General features: G+C 49.2%; 1 protein-coding gene across 4 annotated transcripts; it reads left to right on the top strand.

Moving 5' to 3' along the window:
• The first annotated feature begins 35 nt into the window (after positions 1-35).
• On the top strand, positions 36-15,978 carry CCDC191 (coiled-coil domain containing 191). Of its 4 annotated transcripts, none has more exons than XM_077293695.1 (17): positions 36-285; positions 5,566-5,604; positions 6,535-6,679; positions 7,112-7,252; positions 7,884-8,062; positions 8,397-8,620; positions 8,756-8,885; positions 9,170-9,360; positions 9,455-9,692; positions 9,848-10,296; positions 10,506-10,609; positions 12,367-12,449; positions 12,722-12,823; positions 12,923-13,066; positions 13,405-13,557; positions 15,442-15,596; positions 15,694-15,978. In XM_077293695.1, exons 1-17 carry the CDS (start codon positions 172-174, stop codon positions 15,836-15,838), a joined length of 2,736 nt encoding a protein of 911 aa, XP_077149810.1. In that variant the 5' UTR covers positions 36-171; the 3' UTR covers positions 15,839-15,978. The 4 variants fall into 4 exon arrangements, with proteins under 4 accessions (XP_077149810.1, XP_077149811.1, XP_077149813.1 ...); XM_077293696.1 differs by having other exon boundaries at positions 37-285; positions 7,887-8,062; XM_077293698.1 differs by lacking the exons at positions 36-285; positions 5,566-5,604 and having other exon boundaries at positions 6,541-6,679; positions 7,112-7,244; positions 7,887-8,062.
• The last annotated feature ends 1,794 nt before the right edge of the window (positions 15,979-17,772 follow it).

Below are 17,772 nucleotides of genomic sequence, written 5' to 3'. Positions count from 1 at the left end.
GTTCTCTGCGTACTGTTACTATGGAAACAGCTAGACGCTTCCGTTGCAAGTGAAGCTTTCCGGGATTTGTAGTCCAGTCAGGCGCTGCCGTCTATCTGAGGGAACTATAGGGTGGGGCTGAACAACTACAACTCCCAGCATGCATCTGCGTCTCTGCACCTCTGCCGGCAGATGAGCCCGGTGCACCGGAGGATACTGACGGGGACCGGAGACGCCATGAGAGCCGGGAATCGCAAGCCCGAGCTGTACCGCTGGAGGAGGCAGAGCACCGACCCCAAGACGAAGGTCAGACCCTGCTACTAATGCCGAGCACTGCCCGCCGCGTGCTACAGCGAGCTTAGATACATCCCACGTGACAGGATTAGATCCACAGCTCAGCAGTATCACACAGGAGAGGATTAGATACACAGCTCAGCAGTATCACACAGGAGAGGATTAGATACACAGCTCAGCAGTCAGTATCACACAGGAGAGGATTAGATACACGGCTCAGCAGTCAGTATCACACAGGATAGGATTAGATACACAGCTCAGCAGACGGTATCACACAGGAGAGGATTAGATACACAGCTCAGCACAGTATCACACAGGAGAGGATTAGATCCACAGCTCAGCAGTCAGTATCACACAGGAGAGGATTAGATACACAGCTCAGCAGTCAGTATCACACAGGATAGGATTAGATACACAGCTCAGCACAGTATCACACAGGAGAGGATTAGATCCACAGCTCAGCAGTATCACACAGGAGAGGATTAGATACACGGCTCAGCAGACAGTATCACACAGGAGAGGATTAGATACACAGCTCAGCACAGTATCACACAGGAGAGGATTAGATACACCGCTCAGCAGTCAGTATCACACAGGAGAGGATTAGATACACGGCTCAGCAGACAGTATCACACAGGAGAGGATTAGATACACAGCTCAGCACAGTATCACACAGGAGAGGATTAGATACACAGCTCAGCAGTCAGTATCACACAGGATAGGATTAGATACACAGCTCAGCACAGTATCACACAGGAGAGGATTAGATATACAGCTCAGCAGACAGTATCACACAGGAGAGGATTAGATATACAGCTCAGCAGTATCACACAGGAGAGGATTAGATACACGGCTCAGCAGTCAGTATCACACAGGAGAGGATTAGATACACGGCTCAGCAGTCAGTATCACACAGGAGAGGATTAGATACACAGCTCAGCAGACAGTATCACACAGGAGAGGATTAGATATACAGCTCAGCAGTATCACACAGGATAGGATTAGATACACAGCTCAGCAGACAGTATCACACAGGATAGGATTAGATATACAGCTCAGCAGTATCACACAGGAGAGGATTAGATACACGGCTCAGCAGTCAGTATCACACAGGATAGGATTAGATAAACGGCTCAGCAGTCAGTATCACACAGGAGAGGATTAGATATACAGCTCAGCAGTATCACACAGGAGAGGATTAGATACACCGCTCAGCAGTCAGTATCACACAGGATAGGATTAGATACACAGCTCAGCAGTCAGTATCACACAGGATAGGATTAGATACACAGCTCAGCAGACAGTATCACACAGGATAGGATTAGATACACAGCTCAGCAGTCAGTATCACACAGGAGAGGATTAGATACACGGCTCAGCAGTCAGTATCACACAGGAGGATTAGATACACCGCTCAGCAGTCAGTATCACACAGGATAGGATTAGATACACAGCTCAGCAGTCAGTATCACACAGGAGAGGATTAGATACACGGCTCAGCAGTCAGTATCACACAGGATAGGATTAGATACACGGCTCAGCAGTCAGTATCACACAGGATAGGATTAGATACACGGCTCAGCAGTCAGTATCACACAGGATAGGATTAGATACACGGCTCAGCAGTCAGTATCACACAGGAGAGGATTAGATACACAGCTCAGCAGTCAGTATCACACAGGAGAGGATTAGATACACGGCTCAGCAGACAGTATCACACAGGATAGGATTAGATACACAGCTCAGCAGTCAGTATCACACAGGATAGGATTAGATACACGGCTCAGCAGACAGTATCACACAGGATAGGATTAGATACACAGCTCAGCAGTCAGTATCACACAGGATAGGATTAGATACACAGCTCAGCAGTCAGTATCACACAGGATAGGATTAGATACACCGCTCAGCAGTCAGTATCACACAGGATAGGATTAGATACACAGCTCAGCAGTCAGTATCACACAGGATAGGATTAGATACACGGCTCAGCAGTCAGTATCACACAGGAGAGGATTAGATACACGGCTCAGCAGTCAGTATCACACAGGATAGGATTAGATACACGGCTCAGCAGACAGTATCACACAGGATAGGATTAGATACACGGCTCAGCAGACAGTATCACACAGGACAGGATTAGATACACGGCTCAGCAGTCAGTATTACACAGGAGAGGATTAGATACACAGCTCAGCAGTCAGTATCACACAGGATAGGATTAGATACACAGCTCAGCAGTCAGTATCACACAGGAGAGGATTAGATACACGGCTCAGCAGACAGTATCACACAGGATAGGATTAGATACACAGCTCAGCAGTCAGTATCACACAGGATAGGATTAGATACACGGCTCAGCAGACAGTATCACACAGGATAGGATTAGATACACAGCTCAGCAGTCAGTATCACACAGGATAGGATTAGATACACCGCTCAGCAGTCAGTATCACACAGGATAGGATTAGATACACGGCTCAGCAGACAGTATCACACAGGATGGGATTAGATACACAGCTCAGCAGTCAGTATCACACAGGAGAGGATTAGATACACAGCTCAGCAGTCAGTATCACACAGGATAGGATTAGATACACGGCTCAGCAGTCAGTATCACACAGGATAGGATTAGATACACGGCTCAGCAGTCAGTATCACACAGGAGAGGATTAGATACACGGCTCAGCAGACAGTATCACACAGGAGAGGATTAGATACACGGCTCAGCAGACAGTATCACACAGGAGAGGATTAGATACACGGCTCAGCAGACAGTATCACACAGGATAGGATTAGATACAGGGCTTAGCAGACAGTATCACACAGGATAGGATTAGATACACGGCTCAGCAGACAGTATCACACAGGAGAGGATTAGATACACAGCTCAGCAGACAGTATCACACAAGAGAAGATTAGATACACAGCTCAGCAGTCAGTATCACACAGGATAGGATTAGATACACAGCTCAGCAGACAGTATCACACAGGAGATTAGATACACAGCTCAGCAGTCAGTATCACACAGGAGAGGATTAGATACACAGCTCAGCAGTCAGTATCACACAGGAGAGGATTAGATACACAGTTTAGCAGTCAGAATCACACAGGAGAGGATTAGATACACAGCTCAGCAGTCAGTATCACACAGGAGAGGATTAGATACACAGCTCAGCAGTCAGTATCACACAGGAGAGGATTAGATACACGGCTCAGCAGTCAGTATCACACAGGAGAGGATTAGATACACGGCTCAGCAGACAGTATCACACAGGAGAGGATTAGATACACAGCTCAGCAGACAGTATCACACAGGAGAGGATTAGATACACGGCTCAGCAGTCAGTATCACACAGGAGAGGATTAGATACACGGCTCAGCAGTCAGTATCACACAGGAGAGGATTAGATACACGGCTCAGCAGACAGTATCACACAGGAGAAGATTAGATACACAGCTCAGCAGTCAGTATCACACAGGATAGGATTAGATAGACAGCTCAGCAGTCAGTATCACACAGGATAGGATTAGATACACGGCTCAGCAGTCAGTATCACACAGGAGAGGATTAGATACACGGCTCAGCAGACAGTATCACACAGGATAGGATTAGATACACGGCTCAGCAGTCAGTATCACACAGGAGAGGATTAGATACACGGCTCAGCAGACAGTATCACACAGGAGAGGATTAGATACACAGCTCAGCAGACAGTATCACACAGGATAGGATTAGATACACAGCCCAGCAGTCAGTATCACACAGGATAGGATTAGATACACAGCTCAGCAGTCAGTATCACACAGGATAGGATTAGATACACGGCTCAGCAGACAGTATCACACAGGAGAGGATTAGATACACGGCTCAGCAGTCAGTATCACACAGGAGAGGATTAGATACACGGCTCAGCAGTCAGTATCACACAGGAGAGGATTAGATACACGGCTCAGCAGACAGTATCACACAGGAGAGGATTAGATACACGGCTCAGCAGACAGTATCACACAGGAGAGGATTAGATACACGGCTCAGCAGTCAGTATCACACAGGAGAGGATTAGATACACGGCTCAGCAGTCAGTATCACACAGGAGAGGATTAGATACACGGCTCAGCAGACAGTATCACACGAGAGGATTAGATACACAGCTCAGCAGACAGTATCACACAGGAGAGGATTAGATACACGGCTCAGCAGACAGTATCACACAGGAGAGGATTAGATACACGGCTCAGCAGTCAGTATCACACAGGATAGGATTAGATACACGGCTCAGCAGTCAGTATCACACAGGATAGGATTAGATGCACACGTCAGCAGACAGTATCACACAGGAGAGGATTAGATACACGGCTCAGCAGACAGTATCACACAGGAGAGGATTAGATACACGGCTCAGCAGTCAGTATCACACAGGAGAGGATTAGATACACGGCTCAGCAGTCAGTATCACACAGGAGAGGATTAGATACACGGCTCAGCAGTCAGTATCACACAGGAGAGGATTAGATACACGGCTCAGCAGACAGTATCACACGAGAGGATTAGATACACAGCTCAGCAGACAGTATCACACAGGAGAGGATTAGATACACGGCTCAGCAGACAGTATCACACAGGAGAGGATTAGATACACGGCTCAGCAGTCAGTATCACACAGGATAGGATTAGATACACGGCTCAGCAGGCAGTATCACACAGGATAGGATTAGATGCACACGTCAGCAGACAGTATCACACAGGAGAGGATTAGATACACGGCTCAGCAGTCAGTATCACACAGGATAGGATTAGATACACAGCTCAGCAGTCAGTATCACACAGGATAGGATTAGATACACAGCTCAGCAGTCAGTATCACACAGGAGAGGATTAGATACACGGCTCAGCAGTCAGTATCACACAGGAGAGGATTAGATACACGGCTCAGCAGACAGTATCACACGAGAGGATTAGATACACAGCTCAGCAGACAGTATCACACAGGAGAGGATTAGATACACGGCTCAGCAGACAGTATCACACAGGAGAGGATTAGATACACGGCTCAGCAGTCAGTATCACACAGGATAGGATTAGATACACGGCTCAGCAGGCAGTATCACACAGGATAGGATTAGATGCACACGTCAGCAGACAGTATCACACAGGAGAGGATTAGATACACGGCTCAGCAGTCAGTATCACACAGGATAGGATTAGATACACGGCTCAGCAGTCAGTATCACACAGAATAGGCTTGGATACACTGTTGATCCCATGGTGATCTGATCTTGTTTCTGCAGGCGGCCTTTGACTATGATAATGTGGAGCACTGGATTAAGGTACGGACCCTGCAGGCTCAGATACAGCAGAGGCTCGGATGCAGATGATACACTTCCATCTTTTCCCTGTGTATATAGATTGTGCTGCTGTATACTCCTGTCTGCCCTGTGTATATATTCACTATATAATGGGAGCGCTGCAGCCTCTAATCTGGGACCGGCTCCCCGGGGCCACATAACGGCCGCCAGGTTCTCATCCAGATACTGTTCACACATTGCGCAGACGCTGAACTGTTTTCTGCGTTTGACAGTTCAAGCAAAGTGTCGGAGAGACTGAACTGTGCGGGTTTCTCCTGAGGCTTCTATGGGGAAGGTGGGGGAGGGAAGAAAAAACGCAGAAAAAATCGAAACAGAAACAACAAAATTGTATGAAATCTGCACCAAAGATGCCTAATAAAAAGAGGAAAATACAAAAAAAAAACCAACAAAAACCCAGCAATCAAAGCAGATTATTGTGTATGCAGATCGTTACAGCGGGTGAGAAAATAACCTGGTGGTGAGCGCCACCTGCTGGACACACAGGCGCACTACAGCACACAGTATCCTGTAACTTTGTGTTGTTTATTACTGCCCCTTTGTCACATTTAATACTAGCCCCCGTCACATTTAATACTGCCCCGTGTCACATGTATTACTGCCCCTTTGTCACATTTAATACTGCCCCGTGTCACATTACTGCCCCTTGTGTCACATTTAATACTAGCCCCCGTGTCACACTTAATACTGCCCCCAGTGTCACATTTAATACTGCCCCTTGTGTCACATTTATTACTGCACCCTGTTACATTTGTTACTGTCCCTTCCTCCCCTTGTTGCATTTATTAACAACCCTTCCCAATGGCCTCCCCATGTGATGCCCGCATGAGACCCCCATCTTGTGTCTGATGTGCTGAAGCTCGTCCTTTGCTGATTATCACTTCTCCTGTATAGCGGGTGGAGCAGGCATCAGAATTTGCTGTATCTGAAGTGTTTTCACCCAAGAAGCCCACCCAACGTGCCCAGAGACCCCCGCACTCATCGCTGACCCTGCAGTCAGTAGATCAGCTGCACGACCACGACGACGCTTACACTGAAGGTAACGTCCCTGGAGGAGACAAGGATCAGAGGTGTACGGACATTACGGCTTGTTGCTCTGTTTTTATTTCTTTTCCTTGGTTTGGGAACCATCAGCATGCTGCTGCCGTTGAAGCATCTTTTGGTTTTATTTTGTGTTTCTATTAGTCCTTTTATGATTTATTATTGTCTTGCTGTGAATGAGCAGAGAAATATCCAATGGAGATATGGTTCAATCAGAATGTTTGGCCAGTGTTCATGGGGGCAGCTTTTCCTGGTGGTCTCACCGGCCATTGTTAGAGTAATTATTCATTTATAATCTCCACAAACAGCAGCTTAATGGAGGTTTCCAAGCAGCAGCACCGTTTCTTTCTACACTGTACAAGGAAAGGAGGATCATATAACAATGGATGGCGGGGATGTACTTTGGTGACTTTAATATTTAACTCTTCAGCCCAGGATCTGCTGAGCGGGTGGTTGAGCAATAAGCTGAAAGTAGAGCTTGCGAGCGATGATGACGCTGATCCCGAAGTGGACATTATGGAGCCATCAAGACCGTCTCCTCCAGAGTTCATCAAGTATAGCAGGTTTGACGGTAGGATGATGAGGGAAATTATATTGTGTATATATATATATATATATATATATATATATATATATATATATATATATATATAATATTGGGGTACCGTAATGGGGTCTAACCTAACCTCTCAACACATGGCGCATAACAGCACACAGAAGTCATCAGCAACCCACAGGATGTCTTGTGCCTAGCTAGACAATGTGATAAACTATGTATATTAGGGATTATAAAGGGGGTCTAACCTCACCCCTTAATGTCTTCTATACAGTGATTTTTTTATGTGTTTTTGTGGGGCTGTGTAAGGGAGATACATAGCAGCACACAGAATCCATCCACAGCCTAGTGCCATTGCCGGCTGCTGCTATAGTCTTTCCCTATGTTGGCTAGCTGCACAATACAAGGCCATGTAGTATTTTTGGGCACCATAATGGGGTCTGTCCTCATCCCTTTGCTCACATCTTCCATATATACAGTGTTAATGTTATTTTTTTTATGTGGGCCTGACTAGGGAAGGAACACACTGCTGCCATCCACATCCCAGCGCATCCGCCATAGTCCTTCTTTGTTTTGGCTAGCTGCACACGGTCAGAGACCTCTAGGACTAGTAATAAGCGTTACACAATTTATTTACTTTGTCTAGCAGATCTCTATAATTATCTGGAGAAAGAAACAGAGAGCGCAAACACTCAGGATTTCCTGCAGACACTTTTACAGAAGGAAGTGGCGGATTCTGGGATATTGGAAAGTCTGAAGAGTGAGAAAATAACGAACACAAAGCAAAAAGACCTGAGAATCACCATGGAATTGAGACACCAACAGGTGGAGTGAAAAATCACACAAATGAGTCCCCAAAATGTCCCCCTTTATAGTATTGGCTTCTACCCCATTGAGTAGCGGACGTTCCTTTGATCCATGCTTTACACTGCAGCTTTGCTTTATAATTAGCGACTCCAGCTTAGATGCATTGTTTGTTGGGAGTTTAAGGAAGTCTAAGATCCACCTCCCATTTGGATCTAAGCTCTTCATCTGTCCCTCCTCTGTGCTTTACACTGCAGCGCTGCTCGGTAAATCTTGCATTGTAGAGGTTCAGTTCATGTGATAAACAGCCTTCCCACATACAGAATTATAACAAGATGTCGCGTGATTTGCGCAGGTGAAGGAGAACCGGGCGCGGCGGCAGAGGGAGACGGAGCGGCGGAGGCAGGAGCTGGCGCTGAAGAAGTCGGCTCTGTCAGAGGCGCAGACGCTGCTGCAGGAGGAGAACAAGCAGAAAGCGCTGAAGGCCAAGAAGGAGGAGGAGGAGATCCAGAGAGAGATGGTGAAACTGCGCAAAGAGATGGGCGCGCGCCGGAGAGTGATGGAGGAGGCGAGGCGAGCGTAAGGGGCGACCGCCATGACACTACTCCATACTGACAGCCGCCATACATGACATCTAGCCACAGGCTTCACCCAGCTCTCCTAGACTCCTGAGGGGCACATTAGATATGTATATATGCTTTCTTGTCTTTGTAGAGAGGTGAAGAGGAATGAGCTGCAGAAGAAGGAGCCAGTGCAGCCAGCGTCTCAGGAGCCGGAGAGGAGACTGGCGAAACGGGGGAAGATCCAGGAGCTGCTTCATCAGATCTACGCCGAAAACCACAGGGTGAGAGCGGCCGCGGCAAGTTATCTATTGCTCCCTGTTATCTGCCACTTTATGCTGGGGGGGGGACTGCCTAGGGCATGGAAAGCATTCTTTTGTTCCCTGTTATCGGCCACTTCAGTTACGGAACAGGAAGGGGCTGGGGAACAATTGTAATTATTGTGCTGATTATAGGCGGCTCTCCCCGGACCCCGGCGCCCCCTAATCACGTCAGTGGGGTCATTATCCCAGGATCACGGGGTCTCGTCCCCCACGCTGAGCTGATTCTTGTGCTCACGTCTCGGCAGTGTCTTCAGAATCACTTCTCAGCCTGGTACAAGCTGGTCCTGGAGCGCAGGGTGAAGATGGGGAAGGCCCGGGCCCTGGCCGACTGGAGGCTTCAGCTGAGGACGTTCCGGGCCTGGAGGGACCACATGTGGTCAGGAAAGATGGAGCGGGAGACCCGGCAGATGGAGAAGGACCTGAGGGATCAGAACCGGTGCGTGACCCAGGGAGGACACGGATGAGTGGGGGCACATCCTTGTATCACTGCTCTCATCTATGTCCTGGGTGCTCTTACTCACTGACCGCAGGAAACTGCAGGCTGCCGCCGAGTGCTACAGCTACCGCCTCCTGCGCCGCTGCCTGGCTGAGTGGCAGCTCTGGTGTCGAGGCGAAAAGGAGAAGCGAGAGCTGGAAGCGCAGAAAGAGGAGACTAAGAGGAAGATGGCGGCTCTCCTGGATGCAGCCTCATCGGTCGGGGGCCGGAGACAGAGCAACCAAGATCAGACAGGGGTGACTGTCAGCAGCCACGAGGCCTCCAAGACTCAGGTAACTCCTCCTGTCACCAGTGTCCAGTAATCGGGTCCGTTCATCTGAAGCTGCACTGCGGGTGCGGAGACTGCTCTGCGTTATTTCAGCTCAGCTTTGACTTCCCTCAGAGCTGAAATCTTTCAGTCTCATAGTAAGACATTGTCTCTTTGTAGGTGGAGACGAGCAGAAGCGCCAAGACCAAGGCTCCCATCACATCCCACAAGACGGGTGCAGAGAAGCTGACGGCTGGTCCCCGACACGCCTGGCAAGTCACTCTGCAGCATGCGTCCCTCACTCCTGAGGAGCTGCAGCAGCATCGCCTGCAGCATCGCAGCGCCCCCCAGGGGTCCGGCCACCACAGGAAGATCCCCCCGTACGGGGAAAACTTTGAGAACCGTCACACCTTCCAGCAGAATCTGATCGAGGAGCAGAGGCGGCAGCTGCAGGAGCAGAAGGAGATGATCCTGGGACTAATGGAGAACCAGAGACTGATGATCGCCCAGCGGGAAGCCAAGAACGCCACCGCTGTGACTGCAGAGCTGTCCGGGCGCAGCGTCCCTGCCAGGGTCACCCACCGGACGGGCAGCGCGCCTCCGACCCCGAGCCGTGAGACGCCTCCCAGGTACCAAACCTCATATTCAGCGCTGCTCTATAAAAGAGCCGTGGTTTTATATCCGGCACAGCTGGGCGACATAAACGGCTGCAATTATGTTGAATATTTCTACATAACTAGATGATGTGTCCTTCAGGACTCCAGGAAAGCTGGGTGTCGCCCCCAATGTGGACACCACTGCTGCTCATATGTGTCCTGTCTGGATTTTTTCTCCATAGATTGCCGCTGTCATCTAAACCATCGGAACGGCCCAATACAAGCCCTCCGCAGAGCACCACGCCCAGGAGAAATGGATCCTCCACCCCTCATCCTGCAGTGACTGGTATGAACCAGAGGCCTGGAGGGACCTGAACGGGGCAAATACCGCTACGTGGGGGAGGATGGGTCACAATACCTCACGGAGAGAGAGGACGCCCGGTTTTGCGGTTGTTGACGGGGAGGGAGGACGCGCGGTTGCTGACGGGGAGGGAGGACGCGCGGTTGCTGACGGGGAGGGAGGACGCGCGGTTGCTGACGGGGAGGGAAGACGCGCAATTGGTGACGAGGGAGGAGGCGCGGTTGCTGACTTGGAGGGATGGTGCGCGATATCACAATTGCTCACAGCGAGGGGTGTCACGATAATGAAAAATGCCATAATGTGAGTTTAGTTCTAGAAGGTACCATGGCACAGACACGCTGCAGATTCCCCCCCCCCCCCTCTTTCTAACACAATGCATTCGCTGATACAGAAACAAAGCCCTATGGCTGATGGCAGATACTCTGTGAAACTTGATACCAATGTGTAGCAGCCCTCCCCACTGAACAGGTTATAGCTACGCTACAAAATACCATACTCTGTGAACACTACTCATTCCCCCTCCCAACTGGTACTGGTTGAAACTGGTATATAGGAACCATGCGCTTCTACAGTATTGTTCTTTCAAGGGTATATATATGGGCACCGATCCGGACTAGGGATATAAGAATTATACATTCCGGATGTCCATCGATAGATCTATCACTCACTGAAAGCGCTGGCAGCTAAACGGAACGAGGGCAAAGTGCGAATTTCTCAGTAAGCAGCTCAGGTAATGGCCCCCTGTTTACACTTAAAAAAATCTCCCCATTGTGGCGCACCTCGTGATCCTGGTGTATTTTGTATACAAGATTCATATAGCGAGCTAGACATAAAAATAGTTTTCATACTGCTAAGACAGGGGAGTATCCAGCCTCTAAGTGAGGTCACCACAGGGGGAGGGCTTTGGTTTTAGACTAGGAAATAACTTCGTGAGACAGCATTCTTGCAGTGTCTTTTTGCCCGGGGTCCAGCTTCTCTACAGATGTGACATGCATCTTGATGTATCTCCTGAGCACATGGGCAAACAGGAGATTAAATAATCTGAACACTATGTAAGTGTTTTTTTTTAATCCTTCTTTTATTTGTAATTGTATTGTACACATGATTTTGTCTTCTTTTATAATATCTTTTTATACCTTGTAAACACTGCCTACCTTTTTTGGAGTAAAATATAAAATTACTAGCTTGTAAACTAGCTCTAAACGAACTGTCTCGTCCTCTGAAGTGAATTACGCTACTGATCTGGGTTGGCTTTGGATCCGTTTATCCTAGGAAATTGGAGCTGGTGGCAGCATACTTTGTCCTGTGTGGTTGGGAGGCTTTGTAGCGATGGCGGCGTTGATAATTATTGTTCCTACCTGAGTGGGAGTAGTTTTATCGCCCTCGCTGCAGCGTGCCCAATAGCCAGTACATAGCAGGTAGTCTTTCTGTTGACTAATTACCCTAGGTGCAGTACCTAATCTGACCTGAGGGTAAGGGGGGCGCCAGAGAACTGCACGTTCCAAACTGGAACTGAGATATAGATAAATCCCCTTCAGAAGGAACCAGGGGCAACCAAACAACCCAGGTTCGTGACAAATTGGTGTGAGTGGTGGGGATGATAAAGGTATCTTCCCCGTGAACCGTGACATATTGGTGGCAGCACGGTGGGATCCGTGACAAGGGGCAATGATGACCACTTTCGGAAGTGGCTTTCTTGTGATTATCATTTCCATTGATTTTTTCCTACTTTCTCATTGCAGCCATGGAGGAGAGAGCGGTGCAGCGAGCAGAAAGGAGGCGATTACTGGAGGAGATGAGGAGGAGACGGGAGGAGGAGAAGCTGGTGAGGGACCTTACAATTCCCGGGTCTCCACATATACCTGTAAGGCGGCAGTCACACCGCTGTATAGGACAGCGCACGGCCCACAGAGGTCACTGAGCCGCTCACACTCCAGATGTAAGGGCTCGTCCCAAGTGTTTGGGGATCCGTGAGCCTCGGCTGACAGCGGACATTGTGCTTCTGCGTGTCGTCCATATTTGACTGCTCCATGGTACACCACGGATGTGTGAATGTGGCCCTAGATGACACTACGTCTCCCTCCTCCTCACCTACAGGCAGAGCTGCGGGCAGCAGAGGAGCGGAGGCTGCAGATGGAGTTAGCGGAGAAGGAGGCGCAGCTGGAGAAGAAGAGGGAGGAGAAGAGGCTGCAGAGACAGGTAGTGTTTCCCCCTGCACCGGGGCCACCGCCTGATCGGGACACGCACCGCACAGCCGCCATGTTGCTGGCCGCTCATCCTGATCATTTGATTTGCCAGAAAGAAGAGGAGAAGCAAAGGCGGCTGCAGAAAGAAGAGGAGCTGCTGCGGAGAGCGGAGCGGCACAATGAGCAGCGTCTGCTGCGGTCCTGCGGCCTGGAGCCCTGGAGGAAGCTGCTGGTGCAGCGCAGGCAGAACGCGGAGGTAACGGCACAGCACCCGGCGGCGGTGTCACAGGTGGTGGACATGTCATCTTTTTCTACGGTGTGGGTTCTGCAGCTCGGACATCATAGTGTAATATAGAGTGACGAACCCTCTGCTCTGTGTACACTATAACTGCTGCATTAATGGCTTCAGAGCTGCAATCTCCCAGGACGTCTTACTTGTTCACTGTCCCCGTGGAGATTTGCATACAGATAAGTGATGTATCTTCTCTGCATTTCAGGAGCTCGGCTGTTCACAGGCTTACTGACTGTTTCTAATCCCGACCATCTTTTCTCCTAATCCTCTGACCTCTTGTATTCCACCTTCCTCCTGTACAGCGAGCAGAGTCTCATCACTGTCTGGCGCTCCTGAGACGCGGCCTCCTGGGCTGGTCACAAGCAGCGAGGGAGCTCCTGTCCGAGAAGGTCCGGCGGGCGGAGCAGCTGCACACCACCTTACTCTTACGGAGAATCTTCCGGCACTGGCTGAAGGTGAGTTGTGCCCCTTCGCTTATGGCAGCATGAGGATTAGAGATGGGCGGATACCTGGATGGTCAAAAAAGTTACAAAAAGTTCATGTTCGGGTGCCGGAACAGTACCCGGACCCCATTCACTTGAATGGGGGGGCCGAACAGCCAGTGTTTGCCATACTGTCATGTGCCGGACAGCGTGGCACACACCGCTCCTAATTGGCATTAAAATCGTCACCGCTGGTCAGAGAGCCGCAGCTCACACACTGTGAAAAGACAGCGGGAGCGCGCAGCTGTGATCGGAGGTATAACATTTACCTCCGGTCACTGGGGTCAGCTGATGGGACTACTGCTCCCACCAGCCAACGCCTGCTGCCGCTAATAACAGTGAGAGCAGGAGTGGCTGATGGGAGTATTCATCTGCCGCTCCTGCGCTGTAAATAAATAATTTTAAAAAACGCGGCGTGGGTTCCCCTGTATTTTCTATAACCAGCCAGGCAAAACTCACAGCTGGGGGCTGCAACCCTCAACTGTCAGCTTCAACAAGGCTGGTTATCAAGAATAGAGGGGTCCCCATGCCTTATTTTTAAATTATTTAAATAAATAATTTGAAAAAAAAAACGTGTTCCCCCTTTTTTTTTTTTTTTAACAACCAGCCTTGCTAAAGCAGACAGCTGGTATTCTTAGGCTGGTAAGGGGCCATGGATAGTGTCCCCCCAGCCTAAAAAGAGCAGCCCGCAGCCACCCAGAAAAGGCACATCTATTAAATGCACCAATTCTGGAGCTTTGCCCGGCTCTTCCCACTTGCCTTGGAGCGGTGGCAAGTGGGGTTTATATTTATGGGGGTGATGTCACCTTTATATTGGCAGGTTACATCAAGCCCATAGATTAGTAATGGAGAGGTGTCTTTAGTTATATGGTAAATAAAGACACAGCCAGAATAAAGTTTTGCCTGACTGGTTATCAAAAATACAGGGGAACCAACAGCGTTTTTTAATTATTTATTTAGAGCGCAGATGCTGGCTGATGAATACTCCTATCAGCCACTCCAGCTCTCGCTGTTATTAGCAGCAGCAGGCGTTTGCTGATGGGAGTAGTAGTCCCATCAGCCGCCACCAATGACTGGAGGTAATCTTTATACCTCCGATCAGAGCTGCTCTTGCTGTCTTTTGAACCACTGCTGTCTGACTGGCGGTGATGATTTTACTGCCGATCAGAAGCAGTGTTTGGTGCGTTGTCATGCACCGAACCCGAACAGTAATGGGGACTTCCTGGTGAAGTCTGTTTTCGGTGTCCATGCTTGGACAGTAGGTGTTCTGTGTGGACGCTGAACTTTAAAGTTTGGGTTCGCCCATTTCTAACGAGGATTTCCTGGACATCCAACACTAAGGCAGGCTTCACATTGCATCAATGGCAACGTGCGGACGTCATCCGTTACACAGCGGCACTAACGCTATGTAGCGATGCGTTAGCGCACCCATTGACTGCCATTATGTAGCTCATCGCTAACGCATGTTATAATCATCATCGGCATGTGTTAGCGATGTGCCATCATTCTGCGACAGACCCTCGGACGCGGTCTGCAGCGTTTCCGGGTCCCGCACCTATAGCGTAGGTGGAGCATCTGTGCCATCGCATAACGCGATCTGTAAAAGGCACTAGCGTTGTTGCAGTCCGCAGACTGCGCCAACGCAATGTGAACCCAGCTTACGGGAGAGGACCTCGAGCAACCAGGCAGGAAGGTAATGCTCCGTGTCCCATGCAGAACTCCTCACCAGTGGACTGTCCCTTAACTCCTAGCAAAGATGACGGCAATTCAGGAGATCCTGCTCGGTTCCGTTGTAGATGTAGCAGAGTTCACATCACTGTCACAGGGACCATAGTAATGCATGCCTCCATCTTCCAGTATAAGGACTACCTGTCCGTCCAGGAGGAGAGAGCAGTGCGGCGCCACAGGGCGAATCTCCAGAGACGGACGTTCCTGTCCTGGCTGAACGTGGCACAGGAGGAGAAGATGGCCACGTGGGAGAAGCAGAGGACGGCAGCAGAGCACAACCAAAGGTGGGTGCAGATCACAAAAGCTGCACTGTGCGCCCAGCAGGGGACGCCACAGCGGGGTATAGACAAATCTTCATTACTGCACTGCACTGTCCTCCAGGAGGATCCTCCTGAGCGCGCTCAGAACGTGGAGACGGCTCCCAGAGGAGATGAGAGCGCTGAGACTACAGGAGGAGCGAAGGGACGCGCTGAGGAAGAGGGTGGCCGAACTCCTCCCCGACTTCACTATGAACCGAGAAATGTGAGGAGGAAGCACAACCTCCATCATCTGCAGCTCCGCACTCCAGAGCGGGAAGCATCGACTGTAAACTTACTAATTCACTAGAAAAAGAAACATAAAGAACGTTTCTGCAAACGATCCCTAATTATTCACTGTGCAGTGACTGCACCAGCAGAATAGTGAGTGCAGCTCTGGAGTATAATACAGGATGTAACTCAGGATCAGTAATGTAATGTATGTACACAGTGACTGCACCAGCAGAATAGTGAGTGCAGCTCTGGAGTATAATACAGGAGGTAACTCAGGATCAGTAATGTAATGTATGTACACAGTGACTGCACCAGCAGAATAGTGAGTGCAGCTCTGGGGTATAATACAGGATGTAACTCAGGCTCAGTAATGTAATGTATGTACTCAGTGACTGCACCAGCAGAATAGTGAGTGCTGCTCTGGGGTATAATACAGGATGTAACTCAGGATCAGTAATGTATGTACACAGTGACTGCACCAGCAGAATAGTGAGTGCAGCTCTGGGGTATAATACAGGATGTAACTCAGGATCAGTAATGTATGTACACAGTGACTGCACCAGCAGAATAGTGAGTGCAGCTCTGGGGTATAATACAGGATGTAACTCAGGATCAGTAATGTATGTACACAGTGACTGCACCAGCAGGATAGTGAGTGCAGCTCTGCAGTATAATACAGGATGTAACTCAGGATCAGTAATGTATGTACACAGTGACTGCACCAGCAGGATAGTGAGTGCAGCTCTGGAGTATAATACAGGAGGTAACTCAGGATCAGTAATGTAATGTATGTACATAGTGACTGCACCAGCAGAATAGTGAGTGCAGCTCTGGAGTATAATACAGGATGTAACTCAGGATCAGTAATGTAATGTATGTACATAGTGACTGCACCAGCAGAATAGTGAGTGCAGCTCTGGAGTATAATACAGGATGTAACTCAGGATCAGTAATGTAATGTATACAGTGACTGCACCAGCAGAATAGTGAGTGCAGCTCTGGGGTATAATACAGGATGTAACTCAGGATCAGTAATGTAATGTATGTACATAGTGACTGCACCAGCAGAATAGTGAGTGCAGCTCTGGAGTATAATACAGGATGTAACTCAGGATCAGTAATGTAATGTATGTACACAGTGACTGCACCAGCAGAATAGTGAGTGCAGCTCTGCAGTATAATACAGGGTGTAACTGGCTCTGCTCTGTAAAGTATAGATGTTTATTTAGATTTAGTTTATATCATATATTATGATTTGTTCTCGGATTGGGGGAGAGCTGCTCGTTGATGGATGCGGATGATCCGGCCTCTTCAGTAGATGGAGTTTTGTGTCTCGGCTCTCTGCCTGTGCTGTTGTCGGTGTATGAAGCCACCTGTAGTTATGTCCTTTCCTCCATACCCCGTGCTCTCCCGCTCTCCTGTGTGTCGCTGCTTCACTTTGTTTTCTTTATTGCCTTTTTACGCTTGTTCACATAGACATCGGCTGTGCTTTGTGCATCTGCACTGGCTCTAATGTCTCTCTGGCGCAGACACAGCTGTATAACCACAATACACGGATTGTCTGCAGCGCTCCTGACTGAGCGAGACCGCTGTATAGAAATAGATGAAGCCGTCACACTCGGGTGGAGAGACCTGCGGACACTCTGTGTATTGTGGTGCAATCTCAGACTGATTTATACATATGTCTTAAAGGGACTCTGTCAATGCAGAATGACTGTTCAAACCAAGCACAGGCGCACGGAGCACCTTCCCACCTGCTTTTTTACCTTCTAATTCCACCTTGCCCTGGCTCTATGAAGCCAGAACAGTCAATCAAAGAAGGGGGAAAGTAAGGGGAATTACAAAGGTGGGAAGGTGCATTGAACAGATTGGAGGCGACACTGTACACCGAGCGCCTGTGCTTGGTTTGAACAGTCATTCTGTGCTTTAT

Source organism: Ranitomeya variabilis, chromosome 3, assembly GCF_051348905.1.
Source record: "Ranitomeya variabilis isolate aRanVar5 chromosome 3, aRanVar5.hap1, whole genome shotgun sequence".
In the NCBI taxonomy this organism is placed as follows: domain Eukaryota; kingdom Metazoa; phylum Chordata; class Amphibia; order Anura; family Dendrobatidae; genus Ranitomeya; species Ranitomeya variabilis.
This window is presented reverse-complemented; position numbering and strand designations above follow the sequence as displayed.

Bases quoted from the DNA above. Each gene is read 5' to 3' on its own strand.
- CCDC191 (XM_077293695.1), top strand. From the start codon at position 172: ATGAGCCCGGTGCACCGGAGGATACTGACGGGGACCGGAGACGCCATG. The intron at 6,680-7,111 runs GTAACGTCCCTG...TTAACTCTTCAG, and splicing joins CGACGACGCTTACACTGAAG to CCCAGGATCTGCTGAGCGGG. The intron at 13,067-13,404 runs GTAACGGCACAG...CCTCCTGTACAG, and splicing joins AGCGCAGGCAGAACGCGGAG to CGAGCAGAGTCTCATCACTG.